Consider the following 14,787-nt stretch of genomic DNA (forward strand, 5'->3'; position numbering starts at 1 on the left):
AGGGAGTATCCTGGTAGCTGGGGAAAGTTGCTGTCTCCATGTGGAGGAAGTTCCTTGTCTGTATGTACCAGAGCTTGTTCCCTTTTGGGAGCTGTAGCTTGTCTGTGAGTTCCCCCTGGGTCGTGCCATCTATATATAGGTCCCCTTCTGTCAGTGCCCCTTCAGCCTGTCTCCACCTTTTAAACGAGGCGTCTATTGTCACAGAGGTGAATTTAGGGTTCTTGGAGATGTGGTGTCTGAGTTGGTTCCACATTCTCAACGTGGCCACTACCACTGGGCTTCTTGAGTACCTGGCTGAGGGAAATGGGAGTGGGCCTCTGAGTGGCCAGTACATGGAGTGATGTCCCCGTACAGGAGCTCTCCTTCATATCAGTTGAATATCACAAGGTAGAGTGAATCTGCTTGAGGGATGAGCTCCAGTAGGCCAGGTGACCACTTCTGATTCCTGAACTTTCTTACATCTTGGCAACATTCTTCATAAACCCCTCCTCAGCCTCTTCCCTTTCCTTTATCTCTCTAATATTCCCCAGTTGCACAACCCTGCAAACTATTTTCACTCCTCCGATTCTAGCCTCCTGCTAGATCGCTATCATCCATCACTGTCGGCCGCAGTTTCAGCTGCCCATTATCCTAGAGCTGGAATTCTCTCTCTAAACCTCTCCACATCTCTCCCTCCTCAAAGAATATTCCTTAAAACCTGCTCTCTGACCAGGTCTTTTGGTCTTAATAGTCCCAGATGTAACTCGGTGTCAGATTCTGTTTGATAACCTGCCTTGGGGTGATTTGCTACATTAAAGGGGCAAAATAAATACCATTTGATGCATTATGTACCTTCAATCAATAAAGCAGACAACCAACTAATTTTTCCGTTCCTAGAATACTACTTAAATGGAGAGGACTCTACAAGCCCAGACGAAGCTGCACAGAGTAACACAGACGAAATAAGTCCTCCCTCCACACCTCCAAGCATAAAGAAAATGAGGCTGAGGAACATCTGTCCCAAACCAAGGAAGAAGAAGTGGGTGGAAAAAACAGGTACAATTTTCTGGACTAGGACTCATCCGTTTTCTTTTTGTCAACCCTGAGCTTATGAGGGTGAGGAATGTTAGCATGGTATCATGGAACATTTTCCAGTTTCATCACTCAGTTTCAGCATTGGGCACTCCCAACAGGTGTAGCAAGGATGTAGAATAAAACTCCCTCTAACAAAGACACCTATGTCAGGCTCCTATTTATCGACTACGGCTCAACCTTCAACACCATCATTCCTACAAAACCCATCTCCAAACTCCGTGGCCTTGGCCTCGGCTCCTCTCCCTGCGACTGGATCCTGAACTTTCTAACCCACAGGCCACAATCAGTAAAGATAGGCAACAACACCTCCTCCACGATCATCAACACCGGTGCCCCACAAGGCTGTGTCCTCAGCCCCCTACTATACTCCTTGTACACCTATGACTGTGTGGCCAAATTCCCCTCCAACTCGATTTTCAAATTTGCCGATGACACCACCGTAGTGGGTCGGATTTCAAACAATGACGAGACAGGAATGAGATAGAGAATCTGGTGAACTGGTGCGACGACAATAATCTCTCCCTCAATGTCAACAAAATGAAGGAGATTGTCATCGACTTCAGGACGTGTAGTGGCGAACATGCCCCTGTCTACATCAATGGAAACGAAGTAGAAAGGGTCGAAAGCTTCAACTTTTTAGGTGTATAGATCACCAACAGCCTGTCCTGGTCCCCCCATGCCAACACTATAGTTAAGAAAGCCCACCAACGACTCTACTTTCTCAGAAGACTAAGGAAATTTGGCATGTCAGCTACGACCCTCACCAACTTCTACAGATGCACCATAGAAAGCATTCTTTCTGGTTGTATCACAGCCTGGTATGGAGCCTGCTCTGCCCAAGACCGCAGGAAACTACAAAAGGTTGTGATTGTAGCCCAGTCCATCACGCAAACCAGCCTCCCATCCATTGACTCTGTCTATAATTCCCGCTGCCTCAGAAAGGCAGCCAGCATAATTAAGGACCCAATGCACCCCGGACATACTCTCTTCCACCTTCTTCCGTCAGGAAAAAGATACCAAAGTTTGAGGTCACGTACCAACCGACTCAAGAACAGCTTCTTCCCTACTTCCATCAGACTTTTGAATGGACCTACCTCGTATTAAGTTGATCTTTTCTCTACACCTTGCTATAACTGTAACATTACATTCTGCAGTCTCTCCTTCCTTCCCTATGTACGGTGTGCATTGTTTGTACAGCATGTAAGAAACAATACTTTTCACTGTTTACTAATACATGTGACAATAATAAATCAAATCAAATCACTACCCCATCTAGAACACACAGATAAGGTACAACACAGTAAACTAGAGTAAAGCTCTCTCTGCAGAGCTGCTTCAAGCATTCCCAGGTCAAGAACAGTACAGGACCAGATACAGAGTAAAGATCCCTCTACAATGTCCCCATCAAGCACTCCCAGGACAGGGACAGCACGGGGTTAGATACAGAGTAAAGCTCCCTCTACACTGTCCCCATCAAACACTCCCAGGACAGGTACAGCACGGGGTTAGATACAGAGTAAAGCTCCCTCTACACTGTCCGCATCAAACACTCCCAGGACAGGTACAGCACGGGGTTAGATACAGAGTAAAGCTCCCTCTACACTGTCTCCATCAAACACTCCCAGGACAGGTACAGCACGGGGTTAGATACAGAGTAAAGCTCCCTCTACACTGTCCCCATCAAACACTCCCAGGACAGGTACAGCACGGGGTTAGATACAGAGTAAAGCTCCCTCTACACTGTCCCCATCAAACACTCCCAGGACAGGTACAGCACGGGGTTAGATACAGAGTAAAGCTCCCTCTACACTGTCTCCATCAAACACTCCCTGGAAGGAGCATGAAAGATAAGGGGACATAGAGTGTGCATGGGAGATATGAGGGGGAATGGTGGGGGCAGCCCCAGCTATGAGGGAAATAAGAGTTATGAAGGGAAATGGGGGCATCAGAGCTAATAAAGGACACGGGGAATATGAGGGGACATGGGAGGCACAGAGGGGTTGTGAGGGGACATAGGGGTGGAAGGAGGGTAAGGGTTTGAGGGCCTTATGGTCATGATTACCACTGGGCCAATGTCCCAGTAAATGGAGCTGGGCCTTCTGGCTTTCCTCCAGTGCCACCTCAGGCCTATCTCTGTTGGAGACTTCATCCCATCCCCGCCTACCCAGGAAAAAAAATGGCGGGTTAGGGCCTCCTCAATGGAGATGGGTTTGCAGAGACGAGACCTTTCCTGACTCCCGTTTCCCAGCTCCTTCACGAAATCCAGCCCCTGGTGTCTTAACAGCAACAGCTCCTACCGTAGTGTTTTAGCCACCTTGTCCAGGGAAGGTGATTAGCGTTCAGAGGGATGAAACTAAGACGTGTCCGACTGAGTTTTTGCGTTTAAAATGTCGCCCGGTGTGAACATTCTCTGTAAATCCACAATTCAATGTTTAAAAATTGCCAGCTACTTCAGAATGATGTTCACTGCACACTTTTTGAGCTTTCAGTCGACTTGTATATTGAAAATGTTGAACGTTTTGGTAATTTTCCAGGACTGTTGAGAGGCTATCAAGGAGAGACCCACTCTTATGCATGCATGCACCGAACTAGTGAGAGAAATACGATGATTTTCGACTTAATTGGCAATGGTGTAAGTTTGCTCACTTTCCACCACAGAACGGAGACATGTGCTGAAATCACGCCGCCGCCTCTACAGCGAGCCAGCGCTTCGAGACAACTACCCGCGAGCAGAAGGCCAGCGGGAAGTTAAGCTGACGTGGCAAGGACCATCTCTGGATACTTCTTCCTCCAGCTCCTGTTCACAGGACAACACCGTCAGACCCCCAGGCCTTACCCTGTTCCTTACCTTGCTGGAGCTGGCAGAATCACAGGACCTTGCAGCATCCGCTCTCAGAAACACGGGTAACTATTTGAAGGAGGTTTTAGCCTCAATAGAACATAGAACATACAGTGCAGAAGGAGGCCATTCGGCCCATCGAGTCTACACCAACCCACTTAAGCCCTCACTTCCACCCTATCCCCTTAACCCAATAACCCCTCCTAGTCTTTTTTGGTCACTAAGGGCAATTTAGCACGGCCAATCCACCTAACCTGCACGTCTTTGGACTGTGGGAGGAAACCGGAGCACCCGGAGGAAACCCACGCAGGCACGGGGAGAACGTGCAGACTCCGCACAGACAGTGACCCAAGCCGGGAATCGAACCTGGGACCCTGGAGCTGTGAAGCAACTGTGCTAACCACTATGCTACCATGCTGCCCAGTCAGCTCAATGACCTTGCTCTGTGCTGAAAGTCCTAATGATTTTACGAGAAGTTAATAGCATCCACACCTCTGAGTCAGAAAGCTGTATTGAAGGCCAAACTCCCCTCTGACCTGAGCACATATATTAACTTTTAGTACAGTGTGAGGGGGCAGGCACTTGTTTTGTCGGAGAAGTCATGTATTTTGGATGGGACGTTAAACCCGGGGTTCCCTGCAGCTGGTTGGGTGACGTTGTTGCACATTGAAGAGTAATTTGAGTTTCTGTGGCAGGGAACGAGACGAACGACGACCCAAAGGGCTCTCCCGAAAAGGATGAAAGAAAGTTCAGTTGCAGCTATGAGTCCAGCATGTACGACCCACCGGTCAACGCTCTGTGTCTGAGGTAACAGATACAATCCATGAACCGTGTCTTTTATTCTCAGCTGCCTGCTTCGCTCTTGGCGGTTCTGATTCACTCGGTACGTTCCAGAAGGCAACCCCTAAACCACCGGGGCCCTCCTTGGTGGCCAGGGCAGCCATCGGCCGGCTCGGATCAGCGGGCGCGTGCCATCTCGGGGAGGCCTACATAATCGATGTCGGTCTGAGTCCGCCATCGTGCACGGCGCGGCCGCTGGAGGCCGCCGCTGTGCACATGCGCAGACGCGCGACCGAAATTGCCGGGGCCCGTATCCGCAGCCAGAGCCGTGAGAAGCACTCCGAGGCCCTGCCAGCCCCCTGCAGGTTGGATAATAGCTGTAAATTTTTCTGAGGAGTGTTGAGAGTGAAACGCCAGCGTAAAAACGCTGGCGTGAGGTCATAGCCCCATTTTTGGATAATTCAGTCCCCTGTACCCATAAATGGTCATCGGTCGTCCATGTGGTTGCCAATGTACATTGACTCTGCGTCTGGCAATTTAAAGTTCTCACACTGAGGGCGCGATTCTCCCCCAAAATTCAGAAGTTAATTTGTGGCGGGTTTTTCAGGGAGTTTCCGAACGGCGAGTTCCCCACCGCTATTCAATGACACTTAGTCACTTTTTGGGGCCCTGGGGAGTTTCTCACTGGTTTAGGGCGCACTTAGAATTATTTTTAGGAACTGGGGAGCTGAACTCCGAGATCGGGCCGCCACCTTGAAAGGGTGCCCCAATCTCAAAGTGAGCTTGTTAGGTCCCCCACACCCCTCACCCACGGGCAATGTCACCCCGACTACAGGGACACTGGGGGTACCCCCCCCAAGCCCCCATAAAGTACCTCCTCCCTTCTAGGACCCCCACCCATCAACCCCCACCAACCTCCCGAAGGCCCCTACTTACATGCTTTACACTCCCCCACCCTTCAACTCCCCCCCCCATATTTCATGGGCATGGCCCCTGGCCCTTTGCAGTGGCACTCTCGCACTCAGGCAGTGCTCCTGCCAGCTTGGCAGTGCCATCCGGGCACCTGGGCAGTACCAGGATGGCAATGTCATGGTGCGAGCTGGGCAGGGCCAAGGTGCCCAGGTTCCAGGGGGGAGGGCCGGGGAGCCACCCTGCACTTACCCTGACTACCCTGGGGTCTCCGATGGCCTGGGAGACCTCCCGAGTGCCGTTCCACCTGGTCCACATTTGAGTGGACCAGCACTTATCGGCACCCAGCTGCAGCCTCCCCGGGGAGGCCGTTGAATTACTGGAGGCAGGTAGATCGTAAGTAGGTTTAGAACCTACTTCCGCGAGCGTCATTGGGTCTCGCCCATTTGGGGCAGGGTTCTGACTCCGAGATCTCGTGGGACTCCAGGAATCCCGCGAGGCGCGGAGGCTATCGGGAGGCTCGCTGCAGGCCTCTCCCAGGATTCTCCGGCCGCGCTGTGCTCTCGCTTGAGCGCAACGCGGCCGGAGAGTTGCGCCCCGATTTTCCTTACCCCATCCGGCTCTGTAATCTCCTGCAACCCACGAAGTCGTCTGCTCTCCTCAAATTCTGGCCTCTTGCGTACCTTCAATTCTCACTGCTCCATCATTGGCGGTCATCCCTTCAGTTGCATAGGCCCTTAGATGTGAAATTCCCTCCCTAAACCTCACTGTCTCTACTGCCTCAACCTTCTTTAAAAAGCACCCCTTAAAATCCATCTCTTTGACCAAGCTTTTGTGTGCCTTCCTTATAGCTCCATGTGTGGTTCGGTGTCAAACTTTGTTTGATAACACTTCCACAAAAACTCCCTGGAATGTTTTACCACAGCAAAGGAGCTTTAGGGCTTGATTCAACCACCTGGGAACAAAGTCCCTCAGCGAATGCATTTAGCCGCGTGTTTCCCGGCACTCGCAGTGCTGAGAAACACACGGCTACTCAACGTGTAAAGGGCCTGAATGGGGAATGGGTGGCCGAGGCTGCACATAGCCCCATTTTGTGCAATGTAGCGAGATCGATGTCCCAATCGCCCCAGAAGCGATCCCCAACCACACAGCGCACCCCCCCCCCCCCCCCCCCCCGCCCCAGCCGAACACCGAACACACTACAGGAGGGTTCCTTCCCCGCATCTCTCCAACACCCATGCAGCCCCACCCCAACCCCCGCCTGATAACGGGTACAAATAATGCCAGCTTGTCACCTTGGCAGTGCCAACCTGGCTCCTGGCAGTGCCCTTGCCAGCTGGCAGCGCCACCTGGCAGTGTCAGGCTGGCACCCAGATGTCGCTGCCAAGGTGGCACCAGCAGTGCCAGGGCACCACCCTCCCCAAAGGGCATGCAGCTTGGGGCCTCCGATCCCCTGGGAAACCCCGACGAGTGCCATTCCGTCTGGTCACCGTTTGTGGGGACCCGCAGTGAACGGCGCTGACCCGAGGTCTCCGAGATGAAGGGGATGAATCCCCGAAGCCTCAGCTGCCTCGGGAATCTGTACATTAGAGTGAGACTGTCTCGCTCTAATAGGCAGATTTGCCAAATGGTGACCCCACCCACATTGGGCGGAATTTACATCGCAACGTCTCGCGAGATCGCATTGGATCTCCCGAGGCGTTGTGAGCCGGGTAGATCCCGTCAGCATTTGTTCCTGTAATGATTGTCCACGTGCTGTTCTCCGACGGGATCATTGGGACATTTCATCCAGTTCCAATCCTCTTATCCCCTGGCCCTGTACAGACCCAATTGTGGAGTTCTGATGTTGCCGCTGCAGAATTCAGCTAATTCAGCCTCGCTTGGACTTCCAAGCTGCCTCTGGCTGCTCTGTATTGGTCAGTCCCTCACGGGCCTTACTCGTGGATCCTTCACTCTGGCCAACAACCGTGACATGACGGAAGCAAGGAGCTGTGAGCCCCCTCCAGGGCTCTTAATAACGTAGCGGCGTGTGGGCAAAGAAGGCAGATGAAACAAGGGCAAAGTTAAAAATTGTTAGTTATTGCACCTTCTCGCACATTCACAGTATGAAGGATCAGAAGCTGGTTCACTACCTCTCATCTCATGACGAGGATGACGATATCGATCGGAGTCCCTGGCTTCCACAGGAGTCACCTCAAGGTGTGTCATTTTCTTTCTATGCTATTTCTCTACCTTAAAAAAAACCAGTGGGATGTTAATGGTGTGAGCAGCCTAGAATAGGTCAGAGAACATTTCTGCCCCGACTGACCGGCGGGATTCTCCGTTACGCCAGCCGGTCAACGGGGTTTCCCATTGTGGGGCAGCCCCACGCCGTCGGGAAACCCCTGGGCGCCAGCAAAACGGAGAATCCCGGCCCTGATCTTGTGGTGGTTCGGTATAATGAATAATTCAAACAGTTGTTACTTTGGAGAAGGGAGTAACTGGATTACCAATGGTATCTGCGTATTGATTCTGGCGTCATCCTGTATTCAACAGTGTTAGCTCAGCACGGAAACTGAGGTCATTCTCATAATCACCTGTGCTTCCCTCCCACAGCACCCCCTAGTGTTCTGTTAGCGATCAGCCAACTAGGAGCGGGTCACCTGCTGAATTTTTGATTGAGAAATCAGTGCAGTCTGCATGCGTTTGTATGTTGCCAGCCAAAACTGCCCGCACCCTATCTACCAAAGTGCAATCGTGAATCTTCTGCTGTATTCGCTACTGAAGCAGGTGGCGTATGAGGTTTAATCCCAGCGGATGCAAAGTGTTGTACATCGGATGAAGTAATGTGCGAGCGACATGCATGCACAATGAATGGAGTAGAATTAGAAAAAGGTGACTCGGAAAGGGGCCTGCGGGACACTACAGCTTGGCATCTGTTGCATCACTGCGAAGCACGTTGGGGCATTTATCACATTAATGATACTGCATAGTTCCGCCTCATCTCTGGCAAATTCTGGGCAATCCGGTGACGCAATTAAAGAAGCTAGGCTATAAATCCAGAGCAGTGACGAGCGCAACCTGGTGATCATGCTCTTCGGTCATCCATTGAAATCAATAGGCCACCCTTGGAGCACTGAGTGTGTTTCTCACCATTGTAAAAGGAAAGGGGAGGGCAGCAGGGTGGCACAGTGGGTTAGCCCTGCTGCCTCACGGCGCCGAGGTCCCAGGTTCAATCCCGGCTCTGGGTCACTGTCCGTGTGGAGTTTGCACATTCTCCCCGTGTTTGCGCGGGTTTCGCCCCCACAACCCAAAAGATGTGCAGGGTAGGTGGATTGGCCACGCTAAATTGCCCCTTAATTGGAAAAAAAAACAATTGGGTATACTAAAAAAAAATTTTTTAAAGAGTAAAAGGAAAGGGGTACATCACCCAGCTTCCAGACGGTGGAGGGAACGTTGATTGCAATCCGCGAGGAAGGGTTACTGTGGTATTATAGGTATTCCGGTACCTGTGAGGCTAAAGCACCATTGGTAGAACCTGTATGCTTTCTATTGGCTAGAGTGTATAATAGCTCCGCCCTGATAGGCGGGGTATAAGAACCCGTGTCGCCCCAGCAGCCCTCATTCTGTACCTGAGCTGCTGGGCGAAACATCTAGCTTATTAAAGCCTTCAGTTGGACTACAACCTCGTTTTAGTGGTCATTGATCGTGCATCAATTTAATAAGCTAGATTTTTAAGAAGAAAGGATGGAGCTCCGAATCAAGCCGGAGTGTCTGCAACTTAGCCCCCACGCGGTGAACTCAGCGGCAATCTTTAAGCACTGGCTGGTGTGCTTTAAAGGGTATCTCGAGACGGCCGAAAACGCACCCACGGGAGAACAGAAACTGCACGTCCTGCACTCAAGGGTGAGCCCGGAGATTTACACCCTCATCGAGGAAGCGGAAGACTTCGATGCAGCAATGGAGCTGCTAAAAGGACACTATATTCGCCCGGTAAACCAGGTCTACGCCCGGCAACTGCTTGCAACAAGGCGACAAACCCCTGGGGAATCGCTGGAGGAATTCTACCGCGCACTCCTGGTGCTGGGAAGAAGCTACGGCTGCCCGCAAGTTTCGGCGAGCGAACACATGGAACTCTTAGTCCGGGTCGCTTTCGTGGCAGGTATGCTTTCGTCACAAATCCGCAAGCGCCTGTTAGAGAAGGACACCCTGGATCTCAGGGAGGCACGGGCCCTTGCAGGCTCCCTGGACGTGGCCTCCAGGAATGCCCACGCCTACATTCCCGACCGCACGGCAGCCCCTGGGCAGCGTGGAACTCCACCACGGCCGACCCCGAGACTTCCCCCGTTCCCCCTCAGGCCTGCGATGCAAGGTGGCCTGGCAACCCCGAGGGGCCTCGCTGCTACTTTTGCGGGCAGGTCAAGCACCCCCGCCAGCGCTGCCCGGCCCGCGCATCCACCTGAAGGGATGCGGCAAAAAGGGCCATTTCGTGGGGGTATGTCAGGCCCGAGCGGTGTCTGCGGTTTCGAGCGGCGAATGCGGACCGCAACCACAAACTTCTCCACGGGTCCCGTGCAGCCAGCGGTCGCCGCCACCCCCATATCCCAGGGCCACGTGCGGACCCCGGGCGCCGCCATATTGTTCCGCGGACGCCACACTGGAGGGATGGGCGCCGCCATTTTGTGCACCCCCGGCCATGTGCGACCAATCGGAGACGCCATCTTGGATGAACCCCCAGGACCCCAGCTCGGCCGACCACACATTGCCTGACCAGAACTCTCAACTACTGCGATTGGCCTCGGTGACTCTGGATCAGTCTCGACCTCGAACACCCTCAACCGCTACGACGACCGTTTTCATCAACGGGCACGAGTCCTGCCTAATCGACTCTGGGAGCACAGAGAGCTACATACACCCCGACACGGTAAGGCGCTGTTCCCTTCTCATCCACCCAGTTAATCAAAAAATCTCACTGGCCTCCGGTTCCCACTCAGTGGAGATAAAGGGGTTTTGTGTAGAAAACCTCACAGTCCAGGGAAGGGAGTTCAAAAATTTCCGTCTCTACGTCCTTCCCCACCTCTGCGCGGCTACACTCCTGGGTTTAGACTTCCATTGTACCTTCAAAGTCTGACCTTCCAATTCGGCGGCCCTATAACCCCCCCCCTTACTGTCTGCGGCCTCGCGACCCTTAAGGTCGACCTGCCTTCCCTGTTTGCGAACCTCACCCCGGATTGCAAACCCGTCGCCACCAGGAGCAGACGCTACAGTGCCCAGGACTGGATCTTTATTAGGTCAGAGGTCCAAAGGCTACTGAGGGAAGGGGTCATTGAAGACAGTAACAGCCCCTGGAGAGCTCAAGTAGTGGTGGTAAAGACCGGGGAGAAGCATAGGATGGTCATCGACTACAGTCAGACCATCAACAGGTTTACGCAGCTGGACACGTACCCTCTCCCCAGCATATCCGACCTGGTAAACAGGATCGCACATTATAAGGTCTTCTCCACGGTGGATCTCAAGTCCGCCTACCACCAGTTCCCCATCCGCACTAGTGACCACAAATACACTGCCTTTGAGGCAGACGGGCGGCTCTAACACTTCTTAAGGGTTCCCTATGGTATCATCAACGGGGTCTCGGTCTTCCAGCGCGAGATGGACCGAATGGTTGACCGGTACGGTTTACGGGCAACATTCCCGTATCTCGATAATGTCACCATCTGCGGCCACGACCAGCAGGACCACGACACCAACCTCCGAAAATTTCTCCAGACCGCTAAAATCCTTAACCTAACATACAATAAGGATAAATGTGTGTTTAGCACCGACCAGCTAGCCATCCTCGGCTACGTAGTGTGAAATAGAGTTATAGGCCCCGACCCTGAACGCATGCGCCCCCTTATGGAGTTCCCCCTCCCTCACTGCTCCAAGGCCCTGAAACGCTGCCTTGGGTTTTTTAGCTACTACGCCCAGTGGGTCCCCAATTATGCGGACAAGGCCCGTCCCCTGATCCAATCCACAGCTTTTCCCCTGTCGATAGAGGCCCGCCAGGCCTTCAGCCGCATCAAAGCAGACATTGCAAAGGCCACGATGCACGCCATCGACAAGTCCCTCCCCTTCCAGGATGAGAGCGATGCGTCCGACGTAGCTTTGGCGGCCACCCTCAACCAAGCGGGCAGGCCCGTGGCCTTCTTCTCCCATACCCTCCATGCTTCCGAAATCCGCCACTCCTAAGTGGAAAAGGAGGCCCAGGCCATAGTGGAAGCTGTGCGGCATTGGAGGCATTACCTGGCCGGCAGGAGATTCACTCTCCTCACTGACCAACGGTCGGTTGCTTTCATGTTCGATAATGCACAGCGGGGCAAGATAAAAAACGACAAGATCTTGCGGTGGAGGATCGGACTCTCCACCTACAATTACGAGATCTTGTACCGTCCCGGGAAGCTAAACGAGCCTCCTGACGCCCTGTCCCGCGGCACGTGCCACCGCACAGGTGGACCGCCTCCGAGCCCTCCACGAGGACCTCTGCCACCCAGGGGTCACTCGCTTTTTCCATTTCGTCAAGACCCGCAACCTGCCCTACTCCATCGAAGAGGTCAGGACTGCCACCAGGGACTGCCAAATCTGCACGGAGTGCAAATCGCACTTCTACCGGCCAGAGAGAGCGCACCTGATAAAGGCTTCCCGTCCCTTTGAACACCTCAGCATGGACTTCAAAGGTCCCCTCTCCTCCACCGACCGCAACGCGAACTTCCTGAACGTGATTGGCGAGTACTCCCGGTTCCCATTCGCCATCCCCTGCCCCGACATGACCGCCACCACCGTCATCAAGGCCCTCCATAGCATCTTATCACTGTTCGGGTTCTCCGCTTACATACACAGTGATAGGGAGTCCTCCTTTATGAGCGACGAACTGCGTCAATTCCTGCTCAGCAAGGGCATCGCCTCGAGCAGGACGACCAGTTACAACCCCCGGGGTAACGGACAGGTAGAGAGGGAGAATGGAACGGCCTGGAAGACCGTCCTACTGGCCCTACGGCCCAGGAACCTCCCAGTCTCCCGCTGGCAAGAAGTCATCCCGGATTATCTTCACTCCATCCGGTCACTACTTTGTACGACAACCAATCAGACACCTCACGAACGTCTCCTTGTCTTCCCTAGGAAGTCCTCCTCTGGGACCTCGCTCCCGACCTGGCTGGCAGCACCCGGACCCATCCTGCTCCGAAAACACGTGCGGGCGCACAATTCGGACCCGTTGGTCGAGAGGGTCCATCTGCTCCATGCTAACCCCCAGTACGCCTACGTGGCATACCCCGACGGCTGAAAAGATACAGTCTCCCTACGGGACCTGGCGCCCGCCGGAACGCCACGCACATTCCAGCCACCAGTCCCACCCTCCCCTCCACCGCAGCACCTTACAGGAGGATCGGTCCTTCCGCCGGCCCCGTCTAGGCCCCCCCACCCACCGACGCCCCCCGCAGGCGTTCCCTTCCCAGGTCAGCCATTTTCCCCACCAGCGCTGTCTAGGGGTGACGAAGCTGCCATGGAGATCGAAGCCACGCTCCCGGAGTCACAGACGCCCGAGCCTCCACCGGAGTCACCACTGAGGCTCCGACGATCACAGAGGACGACCAGGACCCCCGATCGACTGGTTGCTTCATTTTAACTGTAATCTGTAAATATAAACCATCAAATGTACATAGCTACCAGACTTGTAAATAGTTACTAAACACAGTATGGAGGCATTACGGTACCTCCATAACTAATTATACCATGTTGTTATGTTTTGTAGTTTCTGGCCACCACCCCTGCCGGACCTTTTTTTTAACAGGGGGTGAATGTGGTATTATAGGTATTACGGTACCTGAGAGGCTAAAGCACCATTGGTAGAACCTGTATGCTTTCTATTGGCTAGAGTGTATAATAGCTCCGCCCTGATAGGCGGGGTATAATAACCCATGCCACCCCAGCAGCCCTCATTCTGTACCTGAGCTGCTGGGGGTAACATCTCGCTTATTAAAGCCTTCAGTTGGACTACAACCTCGCTTTAGTGGTCATTGATCGTGCATCAGTTACAAAAGCTCAATCCTTTTGGCCCCAGAGGAAAGATGCCTTGTTAAATATTTAACCTAAGCGCCTTAGGTAAGGTAAACCCTACTTTCAAATTAGAAATAGAAATGCCAGAGCTCATAAGTAAGTTCATAGTTTAATGGTGTACCTGGGGATTTTTAGAAATTATTTCCAGCGTTTTGGAGACTATGTTCCGTGTGGGTTTTTTGCCCACTTCTCCCCAGAGGCCGCACGGCTTTGTTTTTGAAGAGATGGTAAAACTAGGGGCCTGCCCCCCCCCCCCCATGTGTGTAAAATAACCCCAGAGTGCTGTCTTATTAAGAGCAGGAAGTTAGCCTGACCACCACTTCCCCTTGAACCGACATCAACAATAAAATCTAAAAAGATTATCATCTCACTTGCTGTTGGTGGTGTCTAGCTGTACGCTAATTAAATGCCATTTTTGCCTACGTAACAATGATAAGTACACGATGCGATGTAATATAATACACTCGAGCCTAGTGCTCCTTGTAGAACAAAATAATTGTCCCCTTGAAGCTACAAACTGTAGCACGAGGGGACATAGCTTTAAATTGAGGGGAGATAGATATAGGACAGATTTCAGAGGTAGATTCTTTACTCAGAGAGTAGTAAGGGCGTGGAATGCCCTGCCTGCAACAGTAGTGGACTCGCCAACATTAAGGGCATTTAAATGGTCATTGGATAAACATATGGACGATAAGGGAATAGTGTAGATGGGCTTTAGAGTGGTTTCACAGGTCGGCGCAACATCGAGGGCCGAAGGGCCTGTACTGCGCTGTAATGTTCTATGTTCTATGGTGTCACTAATATTTTAAGGAAAGTCCCTTCCCTCATGTGAGCTAAAATGGCAGGTTGCCTTCCTCGCATATTGTTACTCTTATTTCCATTACTGCATGGGGAACCAGTAAAGGTCCCCCATCACTGGCTCGTTTGAGTTTGAACCATACAAAACGTGAAGGATCTGTGATGCGTTCTGCAAGCTGGTCTCAGCAGGGGCGCCACAATTGACCTCGGCGCTGGTGAATTAAAGAAGAATCAGGTTCCCACTCCTGATGGCAACCCAGTAGGTTTTGCTCCAAACACTCAACTGTGTTCGATCCCGGTCCCAGGCCGCTATCCGT

At 52.6% G+C, this 14,787-nt stretch overlaps 1 protein-coding gene across 5 annotated transcripts in view; it reads left to right on the forward strand.

Moving 5' to 3' along the window:
- meiosin (meiosis initiator) overlaps nucleotides 1-14,787 on the forward strand; it is a 60,500-nt gene that overhangs the window by 22,881 nt on the left and 22,832 nt on the right. For all 5 annotated transcript variants that reach the window (XM_072490087.1, XM_072490091.1, XM_072490090.1 and 2 more), the window contains exons 6-9: nucleotides 877-1,035; nucleotides 3,733-3,978; nucleotides 4,609-4,720; nucleotides 7,707-7,801. In XM_072490087.1, coding sequence (XP_072346188.1) covers nucleotides 877-1,035; nucleotides 3,733-3,978; nucleotides 4,609-4,720; nucleotides 7,707-7,801 — 612 coding nt within the window. The remainder of the gene's footprint in view (nucleotides 1-876; nucleotides 1,036-3,732; nucleotides 3,979-4,608; nucleotides 4,721-7,706; nucleotides 7,802-14,787) is intronic.

Source organism: Scyliorhinus torazame, chromosome 25 (genome assembly GCF_047496885.1).
Source record: "Scyliorhinus torazame isolate Kashiwa2021f chromosome 25, sScyTor2.1, whole genome shotgun sequence".
Taxonomy (NCBI): domain Eukaryota; kingdom Metazoa; phylum Chordata; class Chondrichthyes; order Carcharhiniformes; family Scyliorhinidae; genus Scyliorhinus; species Scyliorhinus torazame.